The sequence below is a fragment of the Sphaeramia orbicularis genome, chromosome 14 (genome assembly GCF_902148855.1).
Source record: "Sphaeramia orbicularis chromosome 14, fSphaOr1.1, whole genome shotgun sequence".
Taxonomy (NCBI): Eukaryota; Metazoa; Chordata; class Actinopteri; order Kurtiformes; family Apogonidae; genus Sphaeramia; species Sphaeramia orbicularis.
The window spans coordinates 37,004,628-37,022,173 of record NC_043970.1 but is presented as its reverse complement, the minus strand read 5'-3'; the positions used below and the strand labels follow the sequence as shown (position 1 = coordinate 37,022,173).

The 17,546-nt window shown below is 38.4% G+C and overlaps 1 protein-coding gene across 1 annotated transcript in view; it reads right to left on the bottom strand.

Annotated features, from left to right (window-relative positions):
* Positions 1–9,323, bottom strand: part of fez1 (fasciculation and elongation protein zeta 1 (zygin I)) — a 28,168-nt gene extending 18,845 nt beyond the window's left edge. Inside the window, exons 1-2 of the mRNA XM_030154690.1 lie at positions 9,051–9,323; positions 6,408–6,774 (exon numbers count right to left, since the gene is read on the bottom strand). Coding sequence (XP_030010550.1) covers positions 6,408–6,742 — 335 coding nt within the window. The 5' untranslated portion in view covers positions 6,743–6,774; positions 9,051–9,323. The remainder of the gene's footprint in view (positions 1–6,407; positions 6,775–9,050) is intronic.
* Positions 9,324–17,546: the final 8,223 nt, after the last annotated feature.

The window sequence follows — 17,546 nt, the reverse complement described above, 5'->3', positions numbered from 1 at the left end:
TCATTATATTTGTCCAAACAAATGTACCTTTAGTTGTACCAGGCATTAAAATGAACAAGAAATCGAAGAAAACATGGGTGGTCTAATAATTTTTTCCGTGGCCATATCTGTATTGTTTGCTTGCCTTTTTTAACCCCTTTTCTTTACACTAATTGACAGATGCAGATACACTATTGATCCCCAGGAGGACATTCACGTTTCCATTAACTCAAGAAAACAACGAAATCAAATCAAATAAGAAACTAAATAAACTAGCAATCATCAGTGCATCAGTCATTGGTATTTGTAGATGTAGGTATATATCTGAAATGATGGAATACAGATAAACTTCAAGTCAAAACAGCTTCAAGTTTCCATTTTTGGGCATTAAACCCATTCACACTAGTCATGGAAACAGTGGATTACAAAAAAAAAAAAAAGTATCCATTATTATGGACGGTCGCAAAATAAAAGTTCTGTTATTTGTCGTTCACAGGTAAATTGAACTTAAACATGTACTATTTAACAACTTGGCAGAATGTACTGTATAAGATCATGTGATCAAACACCTCAGAACAGGTGAAAGGAGCGTAGACAGCGTTGTCAACTGATACTTCATTACCTACTTACAAGGAGGTTATGTTTTCATCAGGGTTTGTCTGTCTGTTAGCAAGATAACTCAAAAAGTTATTAATGGAGTTTGATGAAATTTTCAGGAAATGTTGATGCTGGCACAAGGAACAAATGATTAAATTTTGGTGGTGATAAGGGGGGGGGGGACTGATCTGCTTTGGCGGAGGTCTGTGCTCTCCTACTGCTTTTCTAGTTACCCCCACCAGGAGGTATTGTGATCACTTTGCTTTGTGTGTTTGTTTGTTTGTTAGCAACTTTACGGGAAAACTATTACAACCATCTTTACCAAATTTTACCCACAGATAGGCCTTGGCCCAGGGATGAACCCATTAAATTTTGGGCCAAGTAGGCCAAAGTTCAAGGTCACAGCAAGGTCACAAAATCTCAAATTTTCCTATCTCTCATCATTGAGCAATTTTCAAAAATTCATAAAAAATTCAAAGCGACTCTGATTAGCCTCCAATTTGATCCACCCATAGCCTATAACAATATCTTGTATCTGGCACAAAATTGTCCACATCCACTGTGGAATGTGGACTCTGTGGACATTTCAATTTAACACTGAAAATCCCATTTACGACATATTTTTCATTATAACTCCACAAATATTGATAGAGGATTTAATATAATTTGACATACACATGACTGGTACCAAGCTTCAACTTTTTCTGCTGTATAGAACAACCTTGAAACTGTTTAATTTAAAAAGAAATAGTTGATGCACAGTGTTCGGGGTGCTTGGCGGAGGTTTGCGTTCTCTGAACACTTGTTTGTTTGTTTGTTTGCAAGATAACTAAAAAAGTTATGGACGGATTTTGATGAAATTTTCAGGAAATGTTGATATTGGCACAAGGAACAAATGATTAAATTTTGGTGGTGATCGGGGGGGCGGGGGTCACTGATCTGCCTTGGCAGAGGTCTGCGCTTTTCAAGTTAAACATCACTTTTGCAAAATGTGGTGATCATTCATTCATTCATTCATTCATTCATTCATTCATTCATTCTCTGAGCCTCTTAGTCCTCCAGTGGTTTGCAGGGATCCTGGAGTCCACCACAGCTACCAGCAGCCAAAGGCAGAGTCTACCCTGGATGTGTCGAACAACCATTCACACCCATGGCTGAATTTAGATTGACCATTTAACCTCTGAAGAGATGTGGTATGAACACCTTCAAAATATAAATTCAGAAAAGTAAATATAGAACTCATTAACACCTAAATTATGCAAACTCAACAGCACACACCGTCCCAAACAGACCCAGTGCGTCGTCTGGCCAACACAAACTGGAACTCCATGTTACAAAGCCGTCCTGCTGTGTTTGTTGGCCTGCAGCCACCGAAGAGAAGCCGTTCTGTTTAATATTCTAGCTCTCCATCAGCTCATATCATGGTTTCTAATCAAGCAACTGCAGGGATTAGTCTAAAATGTGTGACACACTGTTTTCAACCAAACAGCAGATTTAGAATTTTGATGGGGATTTATGTGGGAAACTCTACGTCACTGAGACTCACATGAAAACCTTGAGTGAAGCGATCAGTGTTTATCATTACATTTTACTTTACATTAACCCTTTTATGAGTGCCATTTTAACAGGCTGCTCAGGTATCGTCATGTTTTCTTTGCAATAAATAAGTGTCAGAAACGGTCTTTTTTTGCCAATTCTTTTGCACCTTTGTTTTCAGGAAGAACTTAACTCGCAATAACTGACCATTAATTAACATTATTATAAATAATAAATGCTAAAACAGTGCGTTTTAGTAAAAAAAAAAAAACCTGAACTTTTTACCATGTTTGTTGTCAGAAAAAACTGTAAATGTCTATAACGAAACTTTTTAAGATTGTAGACATAAACTTTCAACTATTTTACATCTGCTCAAATATGCTTTTCGGCCTTGAACATCCAGTATTTATATTTTTTGTTATTTCTGAGCTTTTTTTTTTAGCCTTTGTGGAAGCCTCTGAAACAGTTCCTTTCTACTTTTAATAGCATCCCACATGGCTGTCATTAAGTGCTCAGGATCTCAGCTTTCTGATGCTGTTTGAATTTGGGGTATAGTGCAAACGGTTCAGGAGTTACAGTAATTTGAAAGCTGTAAAGTGCAAAATGCAGCACCGGAGAGATTGGCGTTGTTAAAGGGATAAATAACCAGATTCATTATGTTTGGATCTACACTTACAGGGAATATTGAAACCATTTTATAAGTCAAACACCTTAGAAGTGGGATCATATGTGCTCACCAGCAACGTTATAATAGTTTTGGAGTTTTCATTATAGTTTAGTTTTATTTAGTTTTGACTTTTTTTCTCTAATTCAGTTAGTTTTAATTCGTTTTTGGAGCAGGTTTGCTAGTTTTTATTAGTATTAGTTTTGTTTTCCAAGTGCTTAGTTTTAGTTAACTTTTAATATTAGTTTTTTTCATATCTTTTATCTTCCTCGACGTTGTATTCAAATAAATCCCATACAGGACTCTGGTGCTTTCTTCCTACTTTAGTCTCCATGTTTCCAGGTAGAGTGGGGACCAGAAGATGACTCTAAACCACAAGTGACGAGAAGTGACGACCCGTGGAGTGTCGTATGGTGGCACCAACTAAAATTGCTCGAGCAAAATAAATCGATTTCATATCAACTCAACATTGACAAAGACAAAAACGAAGGGAATTTTATCCATAATTTTCAGACGTTTTAGTTAGTTTTATAAGCACACAATACAGTTTCAGTTAGTTATTTTTTCTTTTAATTATAGTTTTTATTTATTTCAGTTAATGAAAATGTTTTTTTCAATTCTAGTTTTCATCATTTTGCTAGTTTTCATTAACAATAATAACCTTCTCACCAGTGGCTGTATTGGTTTTCTTATATGTGCCTGTAGTGGAAAAATTATGTCACTTATGCAACTGTCAAACCCAGGTCATTTAGGCCACTCATATCTGACATTTGTGTGATTCTTATCTGACTAGGTATATTCATATCATTATATAACTTGTGTGCCTCATACTTCAAACCTTTTCTATTCTCCCTGTGATTACGCTGACACAGAGCCTCCTACACTATCAGTATCTAACGTCACAATACATTCTTGAACCAATTCTACAGTTGAAGGACATGGAGTGTTTTGTCTCTCACTGACACACATGCTAAGTAGAGTGACCCTGAGTGTCTCCTGTCTGTCTCATGATGGTTCCATGATGTTTTTGGACCACTTGTCAGCGGACTTTAACTTTTCCCTAATTTCTGTAAGAATCATGTGTGTTATGCCATATCTAATGTGTATCGGCTAAAATTTGCTTAGAGGTCTTATTTATGTCTTTGTGCAAAAGAAATCAATAGAAGTGAACCCCCAAAGGAACTCTGTGTTGGTAAATGCAAGTTATGCAAATTTACAGGATTTCAGTTCTGTTGCAACATGTTGACGGTCATATGAACTATGTTTTCAGCTCAAAAATGTCCAATTTCATCACAATTAATGCTATATTTTCATGTCACAAATGGCCAAGTTATATTTTAACTGAATTTACCTGAAAAACAAATATTCTATTCTTTTAGATTCCCCAATTTTTCTTACAAGATTCTATCCTACATATCACATGTTTTATTTTTACAGGTTGCAATATGGAGTATGGTGCTGATCCATCCTGCTTATGTTACGCCAATACATACATAAAGAATGTCACACGTCACTTTTTAAATCAACAGTTTTTAGTTTTTGCACAGGGATCATTTGTGGAAACGGTGACATGGCTGCAGCGCATCAGTATGATGGGATCCTTTAGAACCATGTCACATCCGTCCACTGCCACATTTTGTGTTTTTGTGTCCGCTGTTATTGTTTTAGATCCACAATACTAGCATTTATGAATAAGAGGAGAATTAGCAATAGTAAGTATAGAAGTTTATTCCTAATAAAGTACTTGTACTGACCAGATCATCATGGGTAAGGTCACGTCCGTCCACCAGCAAAAGTTTTCACATACACGTGCTATTCAAAATCCAATATTTCTGAAACTATAGCTTCCACTGTCAAATAATATCAGTAGTCTGTGCACAAATGTATTAGCATTATTTCAACACAGTTCTATGCATTTCTTACAACTTTTTTTTGTTTTTGACAAAAATGGCCACTCATTTGACCCCCTAAGTAAATTTTAGCCGGTATAAAAACTCACTGCCTGTGCTCCTCCTTACCCCTTTTCCTCCAACACATTAGCTTTGTGCTTTTGTTAGAGAGGGGTCCTGATTGCAAGGGGTGAATACAACTCACACGTAAGACCAGTTTTGACTTTGGTGTTCTCTATTGACCGATTTTTCCACCACATGCCACAGCCAAATTAGAGTCTGACGTTAGACTTCTGTCTCCATCGTTACATACAGATTAGTGTATTATGGACGACTGTAGGACTGTCACCACCCACATCCTTGTGTTGTGTACTTTAATGATCACTCTGAGCTCCTTTAATGAACAGGGATTCTAAATAGTTCGAAAAATCATGTAATTCCCTTTCCTTCTACACCTACATTAGGGATATTTTTAGCACAAGTCATGTTCACACACTGTGACTGTGTCTGTTTCTACATCAGAGGCTGCAAGCAAATGGAGGAGGATCTGGCAGTCAGCTGGTAGAGCAGCAAAGTCAGAGACAGACACACCAACACAGCCAAAGACAACTGAGGCGTACAACACTGCACATTGAATAATTCAGCACGCCCGGCTGTGGACCGTGGAGGGTGGGGTCAGGCTTGTGATTGACTGGTCGCTTGGGATGTTGCGGTTCACGCCGGCAGTGAACTGCAGTGACAGTGTGTTAAAATGTGTTTGTCTTGTGCCATGTGATTGGCTCCCGGTGCTGGTGTTTTGGCTTCAAGTGTGTGGTGAATGAACCAAATGGCAGGGTCGTGAATAAAGGGGCGCTCCCCAGATTTTACGCATGAAGCCCCAGTTTACTCATTATAGGAAACAACACCAACCCAAAGCGTGAAATAATTACACAACGACCTCCATATGTCTGGAGAAGATTCACACACACAAAAAAAGTTTGGCTTACAAAACTGTTGACATAGAGGACATTAGCCTGTACAATCCAGGGAGCTTTAATCACAGATGTCACCGAGCTGCATCATGGGTAATATGAGCTTCCAATTTTATTCAAACCTCACCCATAATAGGGACTAAAATTAGGACGTTTTTACCTTTTGTTTCTTAATTCAACTAATCAAAAGCAAGCTCTAAAGTGTGCTTAAATTGCTAGAATATCATGCAGAGGTGGCTCACATCTAAAAATAGCATTAGTTTATAGTAATGGAGGCACAAATCCGTTCACTCCCACTCAAACTGAAAAAACTAACCTCAGGATCAAAATCTTTTCAATCACTCTAATAAGATTTTTTTATTTAATTAAATCCATTTCATTCTATTTCTTATTCTTTTATTCTTAACTATTGGATAGACTGTACTTGTGTTGATGTTACACTCAAGTCCTGTGTTGCTGATCCATTGTTTAAATTTTCCCCTTTTTTAAATTTATGCCATTTGTCACATGTTTTATACTTCTAACTGTATAATTCATGCATGTTTGTTTCATACACAACTCTGTATTCATAGTTGTTTTAAGTTTTTTGTAACAGAGCTTGAGATGAAAGGTAAAAATACTCCAATCTGACTCCTATCAGAGCATTTTCTGATCACTAGTGGGTAGTTACTTATGCATATGTGTTAAGTCTGATTGTGTGGCAGGAACAGGCTCTCAAAGTAGCACATGTAAAAGGTTAAAACATTAGAATTCAGCGTAAAATTTGCTCACTCTTCATCCTGCAGCCTCTCCTCATCCTCCTGGTTGTGTGATTGGTTGCGTATCGGTGCCAGGCCTTCGGTCTTGGTGTTGTAATTATGAAAACAGACGTTTAGCTTCTCGTCAAACTCGTTGACCAGATCCTCCATGGACTTGAAGCTCATCATCTCTGAGAAGTTTTCCAGCTCAGAGAAGTCTTCACGGGTGATGGGGGCCAGGGGGACGATGGTGGTGGTGTTTGTGGAGGAGTAGGTGGAGTGGTTGAGGGCTTCATGGTCCAGCTCGTCCATCCGACAGGGCCGGAGGTCTTCGAACTCCTCGTCCAAACACACGAGGGGGGCTTCCATTTCTGTCCCCGGTCGGGTTAAATCACTGGGGCCTGAAATCAAAACAGAGTATTCTAAATGACAGAAGAATGGCATAAAATCAACAGAAATGTGTTTAAGTGCACACCGGCCATTACAAATTCAATTATCCAATAAATCCAGCTATAATGAACTGGAAATAGTGGCATCTTAAATGTAAATGTTGTGTTTTCATTGCACAAGTAGAAAAAATCCATCAGTCTGCACAAGATCAGAAGTCAAACTATGGATTGTGATTAAAAACACTGAGACTCAGCCTACAAATAGCTGGCCAATAAGTTAAATATCAATCTAATCTTTGTATTTGTGCCAAATATTTATCCATTCATCCATGCATAGATAATTTCTTGAATATTCCTTCCCCATCTGGGAGTTTGTCCAATTTCCCAGAAGGATTTTTCCAGGCACCTCTTAAATCATAACCAGTCCCACCTCATGTGGAGTGGCACCATAATGTCTGGACAAAGAGGAGATGGAGGTATATGTGCCAGAAGGGGACCAGGTCCCATGGGGAACGCTACCAGTTGGCTTTACTGGCAAACCAGTTAATTAAGGACCTGCACTGGGAATTGACTGATGAGCTTCCCAAAGATTCTGGGACATTTAATTTATAAGAGCATTTATTGCATAGAAAAGTCATTTGTAAGACGAGGTTTTTGTCTTATAGAGCTGTGTAATTTCTAATTGATCCCAAAGTCGTTATTAGTGTCAACATTAGTCTCCAGAATTAAGTGATGAAAGTAGATTTTTTTACTCAACGTCTACAATACTAGTTTCTTTGGATGAATTCATGTGCGTGAAACTAAAACTCAAACACGACTTTCAGAGGATTCAATACTGCAGACTTTAAGAAAAGTTGTTTCTCTGTTGTTCTGTCTGACGCAGTGTAATTACAGTAGCGAGGCCCAGATTTGAGCCTTTGCGCTTTGCTGGACCGTGGCCTGGTCTAAGTGGGTGAGTAGAGAGGAGTCCATTTAAAAACAAGCTTGTGCAAGCCTCTTCCTCCTCATCACACCACTCAGCAAAGTGCTGCTCTATCAACAGCCGGATATTGTTTTCCAGGATCCCATCACCCTGTCTCTGAGGCTCTCAGCTATATGTTGTTTTGTTTTTTCTTTGTAATTTGGATTATATCTACCTGAAAAAGGAGGTCACATGTAATATTGCAGAGACTTTCCTCACCTTGGCTCCTTTAAGTGACGGTGACTGACTAATTTGCAGTCAATAGACACAATTAGGGTCATTTTGTCTGGCCAAACAAGAAATCTGGACGTGAAGATTAGTAGCTGTCTAACCTTGCCACAGGGATTTTGGAAACTGGCACAGAGGCGCTGTTTGATGAAAATTTGGCAGATCACATTTCAATTATACTAATAGCATTTCTCCGTCCCACTGTTCTGTTCTATTTACTGGTAGGTCATTTTAGCAAATGGATGTGAAAAATGCTGAATGTTTTGTTTTGGACAAAGTCAAAGCCATCACTTTCCAACTTGCATTAACGCGTGCGGTTGGGGTGGATGTAATGTATATCTGTGCAGTGGGTTGTACATATAATATGGAAGGTCAGGGTCTAACATGTGCAGGTATGAGTGGTAAACATCTGTCCACTGGGCGCTACATGCAGTGTGTCAGCTTTTTTTTAATGTGACCTTCAGAGTGGTGGTCTCAGGTGTTTCTGAGCTAAACAAGAATGCAAGTATGAAGGCAATCAGAATGAATGCAATACAATGTGATCCCTTGGTGCCTAAAATGTTATTTATATGCATTTATAGGTGGAATGATAGTTCACTTGTAGGTTTTGAAGCATTTAAATACATTATACCTGCATGTTTTCACTTTAATTTAGTGTGAAAACTCTTTATTTTCTTATTCTAAATTAAACCAAATCAGCTTCTATTAAAATTCACATGTGAGCATCAGCATACAACATGAAATGATTTGTTTTTATGGCTGTTTACTGAACTACTAAGAAGGGATTTTAATACATTCGTCTTGAAAATATGTCAGATAATTCAAATTTGCCTCACTTTAGTGCAACTAAATGGCTATGGCAGAAATGGAAATCAAGCAAGTCCATGTCATCAGCTCATCTCTGGGAGAAAAAAAAAAGAAGAGTGGGGGAGGGAGAGAAGAGCAGTGAGGATGGAGGAAGGAGAGATGGAGAAACCATGGTTACAAGGCGAGGATGGAGAGAGATGATGTAGAACCAGAGAGAGGTCAGGACTAAGCACGGAGCATGGATAACAAACGACAGAATGTGTATACAGCGCATTAAGACAGATAAAATTACCTGGAATAGATGAGCCGCTGCTGTTATGGCTTGTGTAGGCAGCACCTCCTCAGACAAGGAAAATCTGTGCCTCCTTCTGCTGTGAAACCCACTGTCGAGCAGAGCCAGTTACATTCATTCCAGGGTGAAAGAATGAAAATATCAGGGGGAGAAAGATGGCAGCGTGGCCTGAGCTTTGGTCTGTATCCCTTCCCTTCCCCGTTAGCCCACAGCCTCCCTTATCTGTCCTCACACAGCCCGTTGTTTTCCAATCAATAGGCATCCAGCCCAGCTCACACAGAGCCTGCGCACTGCCGGGCCTCTGACGATATCAGCTCACCCCCTCCCACACTCACTCCTTTCTTCCTTCGCTTTCCTCTTTTTCTCTCTTTGTCCATGCCTCCTCCCTCAGTGCATTAATCCCCCAATATTCATGAGCGAAGAGGAGGAGGGGAGGAGGAGGAGGAGGAGGAGGGTGTAGCGAGGTAACATATTGTGCATCCGCCTACCTTGAACCTGATGTTAAATCTGCTCATTATACCAAAATGGATGACACTACTAACAGAAAAAAAAAAAGTGGATGGTAATGGAATATGATAAAGTAACGTACGCTCAGTATTAAGTCCTCCTCCCATCAGACCCAGTTCTGTAAAATCTGCATAATCCCTGGTTTCAATCTGAGGTTTAGGTGTTAGGCGTCCTGACTAAAAGCCTCAGATCTGCAAGTATAAACATATCCACTCATGTAACACTTCTCATGCTATTATCACACCTAGAGTGCACTCAGACTGGGAAATATTATAATATGCCCATGTTTGAAGCTGGGAACATCCAGCCTTCAGATCTGAGCAGATTTGACAGATTATGCTTTTACAGCCCAGTGGTTTGAGAGAACTGAGGGGAAAAAAGCCACCCAGTGTCTTCCTGTATAGTGACGTGTATCTGTAAAAACACTGGTGCATTTTGCTCTTTCCTGCGGCCTAGAATTTTGATCAAGACGTTTTTTAACAAAGGAATGTGATTAGCCAAGCAAATCATGTTACCTGGCATACAGAAAGTGTGTTTTTCACTCCCCCAAAAATAGACAATTTTAGAAATTGGCAGGTAGAGCAGGCAGAGACAATGGAAGAAGAGAATACATGACGTCAATACACAGGAGAATTGCACCTAGCTTGTGAAAAATATGGGGCAAAAAATAAATCACAGCATGACTGAACACTAGATCCAGTATTCAGATACATGTGCACAAACTGTATTTCTTTAGAGACAATACACCATTGTGAAGCAGTGTTTGAACCATCAACCAGCCAATAATGTCCCACAAAATCACCACACAAGACTGAAAGAAAGAAGCCGAGATGAGGAATAAAAAGGCATCATTCCTGTCAGAGGCCTCCCATTACTACGGCAACACCGCTCACCCAGCACCGCACTGCACTGATACTGGTTACCATGGTAATACTATAATCACAGCAGCAAAGGAATTACTCCACAAGAGAGAGAAAGAGCGTAGAGAGTACAAGTACAAGTACAGATCTTTCAGGACAGTACTCAAATTAGGAAGAGAAGAGATGCAGTATGGTCTGATTTTTACAGATTTGCTCATTAATTCTTTGAAAACATTTGTGTTTACTCTGAATCACTACTTAAGACTTTGTCATTTAAAGACAGTTACGATCTGAAGATGTCTGGTTGTGGGGTGGTCACACTCAGTTTTCAAACAGCAATCCTCGAGGTCAAAGATCATTATTTTAGAAGAGGTATTATGTAGAATTGATATTCCAAACTCTCACCAGTAGGGGGAGTAGTTGTGGGAACACTTTTGTAAAAATAAAAACAAAACAAAAACCAAACCGATGGACATATCTGTAAATTCTCATCGACCAGGTCGTCGTTCATTCATAGGCTTGTTTTCAAAGTTCAACTGGGCTGTTTTTTTTTCATTTCATCCAAGAGGCTTCATCAGTTCTGCTCGCTGGTGAGGAAAAGTAGACTTATCAACCTGTAGAGGTCCAAGTTTCAATCCAGACAATGTGGCCCAGAAGGTTGAAGAAGGGTCTGTTGGCTGACGTGCCCTTGAGTAAGGCACTCAGATAGGGTAAGCCACAGATCTCCATAGCTTCCCTGACCTGTTGTTTTTACATCTTCTTTTCAGTCTCTGTAGGGATTTCCTTTGGTTTGTGATTGAGGGTTCTGACGACCCAAGTTGTATTCCAGTGGGTGGTGAGAATTAAACAAGAGATGGGTTGGTTTCTTGAAGATGTTTATGGTTAATCCTCCCTCAATGTTGATGTGAATATTGTATTCCATGAAGGGCAGGTTGTTTTCATAGACACCCCCCCATGAAGTTGATGTCATGGTCCATTATGTTGATGCATGTGGTGATGGTGTCCAGGTTTCCTTTCCTTATGAAATATTATTTTAATTTTGATTTTTGAAGTCTTTAGTTTAATCACATATTAGTCAATGGTAGTTAGGATTCCTTTGTTTCACTAGATTTCTTTGTTTCACTAGTGCAGTGTTTTTCAACCTTGGGCTCGGGACCCCACATGGGGTCACCTGGAATTCAAATGGGGTCGCCTGAAATTTCTAGTAATTGATTAAAAAAAAACAAAAAAAACTTACTAATAAAGAATATATGGTGAGTTGAGAGAGACAGTCCCAATACATAAAAGACATGACAAACTCTGAAGCTGAAACTGAAGCACTGTGGTACTGTTTATCTGTCAAATGTTCATTGTGGCCAGTTTCAGATGCTGCAGCTCTTTCATAATTTATAGTTTGCGTTATTGTTTGTTCAGTATTAATTATCAGCATTGTAAATACAAGCTGGACCGACTGTGCATAAAACAATAAAATTCTCACTTTGTGCAGTGATCTACACCTGGCTTTTCTGCCTCCGTCCATAATAATATGCATTACATTGATGAAATGTCCTCTAAAATTAACGTTTATTTGCAACGTAGTATTGCAAACTATTACATGATCAAAAACAAATTAATTTTAGCAAAAAAAAAAAACCCTCCATTTTGAATGTCTGGGGTCAGCAGAAATTTTTGATGTTAAAATGGGGTCACGAGCCAAAAAAGGTTGGGAACCACTGCACTAGTGAGTGGTAAAGTTCTTAGGATAGTATGGGTCACATCTTAGTCAACATGCTAAATGGACAGATTTATGATCACAGGACTTAGGTTTACACACTTTTAAATACACATGCCCACATAGGATCATAAATCACAGGAGATAAGATGTAAACATATTGTCAGTTTAGGGTTTTACATAGAGTTGAGGTGTCACATCTGCTTGACTTTAGAGTCAGATGACACCAGTCCATTTTTTCTGTGACCCAACCCACCTAGCACAAGGGGGTCAGCCTATAGTTTGAAGATCAGTTTACAAGGATTATAAAAGTGATGTGTGTTGGAATGCCTGGATCCATTTTCCTACTTGGGGTGTGGATCCTCAGCACTAAGTTGTATTTTGTTTGTGGTCAGATCAAGTCAATAATAAATTTATAAAAATGAGACCGAAAAGAATCCGGTCTTATTCTTGGAGCTTCCAACAAAAGAAAATGTTAACACTTATCTTGACCCAGGTGCCATCCATGTATCTAAATGCAGAGTGACCTTATCATGGTCTGCATGGCAAGAACAAATGTACAAGGAAAAAGCTTTCCTGGTAAAATTAGTCATCTAGCGTATTCAGACATTCATGTTATTTCTGATTTTTTTCCTTTGGGTAGTTATGTAGGATGGTATTCAAATGAACTAGAGCCAATTTTACAGAATTGATGAAAGCCTTGGTCACCCTTGTGGGTTGGTGGAGGACTTGTAGTCATCGTGGGCTAGGTTCTACCCAGATAATAGCATTCCTCTGGTGAGTTTGACAGCTGTACAGTGCTGAAAATAGCCTCTCTGAGGGAGGTGGTCCTTACTCTTTAGAGGGGAAGCATTCCTATTGAATCTTTTTCCCATTTTGATCCTTTTCAGTCAAGATAATGTGGAATGACAATACTCAAAACCTCTCAATCATTGTAACTGAGCAGAGATACAGTTGAGTGCATCTCCAGATTTCCCCCTCATCCAGCTGATACATATAGAACCATCCAAATCCACGATGCATACAACAGGGCTCCAAAGACCACTACAGCAAACCGTGTGGTTGAGGTAGTTCAGGGGTGTCCAAATTAAGTCCTCGAGGGCCGGTATCCTGCATGTTTTAGATACTAGCGGCATTGTACCCGTGGTGCCATTGTACACAGGAAAAATTACTGAGTATTTTTTCTAGAGTCAAATGTATTTTCCTAAAAAAGAATACATTTTGCTCTATAATGAGTAAATTTGGCTTGAAATTGAGCTTGGAGAGCTCTACCCAAAGAGTAACTTTTATTCTTTTTAGAGAGGGACCAAATGTTATCTGAGTAGAGTAAAATTTTCATCAATTTGAGTAAATTTTACTCAGGCAAATTTCCTGTGTACGATAGCATGATAAGTAGAACCTGTCTGCCACCACTATACATTTGTAAACTACCATTTAATCATGTATTGTGCCGGTAATAATTTGAGCCAACATGTGAGGCATGAAGGGAAGAGCATGTATTTGTATGGCCTGTCAAGCATGATTAAATTCATCCAGTGGTAGTGAACTGTAGCCTTCACATTGTAGCATCGACTGCTAGCAGTAGAAATTTCATGAACGGCCGCATAACCACTTCCGAAAATGGAGTATGACGGCAGGGGTGAAGAATTCAAAGTGGAGAGAGGCTAAAATCGCCCAGCATACCTCACAACATTTGAATACGGACATAAAATTGTGCCTAGTAGATAGTCAGGTAATGTTTCTATTCATTTGGTGAGTTTGGCGATAATCGGGCCTGTGAAGGCTGGGGAAAACCCATACAAACGCCCTCCTGTGCTGCAACATCGATGGGACACAACGTGTATTATATAGTAGGATTTCCCTCTTCCAGCACACCTGATTCGATTAATGATCAGCTCACCATCAAGCTCTGCAGAAGCCTGATAACTGTGTAATGGCTGTCAGGTGTGCTGGAAGAGAACATGCAGGATACTGGCCCTCAAGGACCAGATTTGGACACCCCTGAGGTACTTGGATATAACATAAATATCACCACTATAATTTATACATTTCATGTGTTGCTCTGTAGTCCTTGTTTACATGAAGTCTTAGACCTTATGCATTAGGGAATCATCACCCCTCTCTGACAGAAAACGCCATATGAGTGATATTCCTCCCAAATTTATCAACAACAAACCAACAAGTCTGTTCTGAAAAACAGTTAAAAGTACAGATGTATTTAAGATGTTCAGCAACAGTAAAGGCCTCAAAAACAAGCACGTGTCTAAGCAAGGTTAGTATCGTTAACAAAAACTAGACAAAATGACAAAAACTAGAATTGAAAAAACATTTTCGTTAACTGCAATAAATAAAAACTATAATTAAAAGAAAAAGATAACTAACTGAAACTGTATTGTGTGCTTACAAAACTAACTACAATGTATAAAAATTATGGATAAAATTCTGTTAGTTTTTGTCTTCGCCAATAGTCGCTTTTCCATTGGACATCTGCGCAAAACTTTACCAATATTTACTAAATGTCAAAAAAACAGAAGTGCGTAATGTCGGTTTTTCCATTAAATCACAAATGCGATGATTTGTTTATTATCGAGAGATGACACGAGAAGTCATTCCATAAACATGGCGACGAATGTACATATGGTGTTGATTTACAGATACATTTATTATTATTATATATTACCCCTCTATCTTATACTAAATTAAAAAATGATTGGGTTTCCTGGTGTGTCCACACATACCGCGACAAGTTTCTTCTTCTTCTTCGCTTGTTGTAACGTACGTCAACATCCGTTTTTTTTAATTCACATGACTCTAGTTGCGAAAAAAGGTCTTTCCATTGCAGTTTTGCATGATATACCATTTGCGCTACGCCCGAAAAACCACCTCTTGCCAGCACAAAAAAATTTGAATCGAAAAATGAGACTTTTGGCGAAATTATTGTTTTTTCATTAGGTAAATTTTTATGTGCAATTTATATTTGTGCAATTTGAGGGTCAATGGAAAAGCAACTAACGTCGGATTGATATGAATTCAATTTATTTTGCTCGGGCAATTTTAGCTGGCGGCACCATATGGCACTTCACGGTCACTTGTCGTTTTAGAGTCATCTTCTCGTGCCCACTCTACCTGGCAACGTGGAGACTAAAGATGGGAGAAAGCAGCAGAGTCCTGTCTGGGATTTATTTGAATATGACGGCGAGGAAGATAAAAGTTATGAAAAAACTACTAAAACTAAACTAAAACTAAGCATTTAGAAAAAAATAAAAACTAGCAAACCTGCTCTAAAATCTAATTAAAGCTAACTGAATTAGAGAAAAAAAAGTCATAACTAAATAAACCTAAATTATAATGAAAAATCCAAAACTATTATAACCTTGTGTCTAAGTGCAGTGAGGCATGTGTACTGTGTTACTTCCCCCCTTTGGACTTCAGGTGCAGATGTTAAAAATCATGCTTGACAGAGACAGATCAATAATCCATATATTTATTATCTATAAATAAACTGCCGTGGAGCATTAAAGACTTGATTCATTTACACAAATTTAACAGGAGGTTTTCAGCACATTTCTAGTGCGCCTCCTAAAGTGCTTTGAAACGTCAAATGAATGACAGTGTTACTCATTAAAATGCCCAAGAGAAACCCGTCTGTATCGACTCAGTTAACGTCTTTAGGTTAAATATGCCAGATTTTCTAAAAGGCAGACGGCACATTTTTAACAGGGTCCAGTTTTAACAGACTGAAAAGTTAAGCTCTTGTGCTGCTTGTTAAACTGTTTTACTGCAGCTTCTGTAAGTGAATAAACTGACAACCTGAAAAGTTTCACAGCATGAAAATATTAAAGATGGGATGTTTGACACTGAGGCTTCGAGGCTGTTTTCACTCTACTGAAGCAGACTGTGTCGACGTTTGTATCAATTCTGTGATCACGTGACTGATGATAGTTGAGGCTTCATATGTCACAATGAAATATGGGAACACTTCGACCTGATGTCACCCACAATTAATTAGTAAAAGAACAGTTAAATATCTAGTCAATTAACCCATAAAGACCCAGCGCTACTTTTATGTCAGTTCCAAAATGACATTTTCTCTACATCTAACCATTCTTAAGTGATTTATCACCATTTATTTACAATATTGTCCTCTATACTTTATGGAAGAGGAATTCTTTTTGTTTTTCTCAGAATTCTGACTTCTATCTCAGAATTCTGACTTTTATCTTAGAATTCTGACTTTTATCCCAGAATTCTGACTTATCTCGGAATTGTGATTTCTATCTCAGAATTCTGACTTTTTTTTCTCAGAACAACAAAAAAAAATATTGGAAGTTATTTATTTATTTATTTTTTCCCAGTGGCCCTAATCCTCTTCCGTAGTATTTTGTATTTTATCAGTATAAATCAGGTATTTTCCAATATTTAATACACTCATGTAGATGTTCATAAAGGTCAGATTAAAGTTGAAGGTTATTGTATCAAAAACAGAGAAAACTGCAGAAAAAGTGTTTTTCAGTCAAATGTAAAATCAGTTGTATATAAACCAAGCATTTCCATCCACTCCCATATTTCAAAGTCCATGGGTTTTACTGGTGAATCAATGTAGTAGAAGATGACGGTGTTTCCACAGTAATGTCGGAGTCTCTGAACATCCAAATGGGTCATATCTGATGACCATGAAAATATGAAAAACTGGATTTTACACTAATTATTTACTTGTATTGATAAGATTAATGGATCAACAGGAATTAAACATTTCTATCAGTAGATGGTTTTGGTCAGTGTTAGATGTTTGGGTCTTTATGGGTTAATTTTCAACATGTTTTAACACTTCCATGCGTTGAGAATGATTTTCACAATGAAGACACAACCTCTTTAGACTGACTTGAAGGCTTTTGTGTTGGAACTGGAATCAACATGACGTGTGAATTCTTAAGTCTGTGGCTTTTATAATCGCAGATGACCAGTTAACGTCACTGGTAGGGTGTGTCTTTGAATTTTTATTTATTTATTTTTGGTACAATCAGGAAGAAACCTCCAAAGCTTCATGAGGCTTCATCTGCCCATCTCTAGTTGAAAAGTATCTTGAATAAAATTTTGCTGCCCTCAAACTTTTACCCATCTCTTGTGTTCTCGGTTCAGACCAGTTCAAAGAAGGTAAGATGGTGTCATCATGAAAGCCAAACCAGAATGAAAGCGTTCACATGAGCCTTATAAACCCCACGTGGAAGGCGTCTGATTGGTTGGTGATTGCACAGTAATCAGGTGTCATCAGTATCACCTGTATATGCACCTGTTTTCAATTTTCACCAATAAAACCCCATCATATGTCCTACCTGTTCTGTTTTATAAGAAAACACCAAAAGTCAAATGAAACTATGTTTTTTTTGCCCAGACTGCATCATATTACCTGCTGTAAAT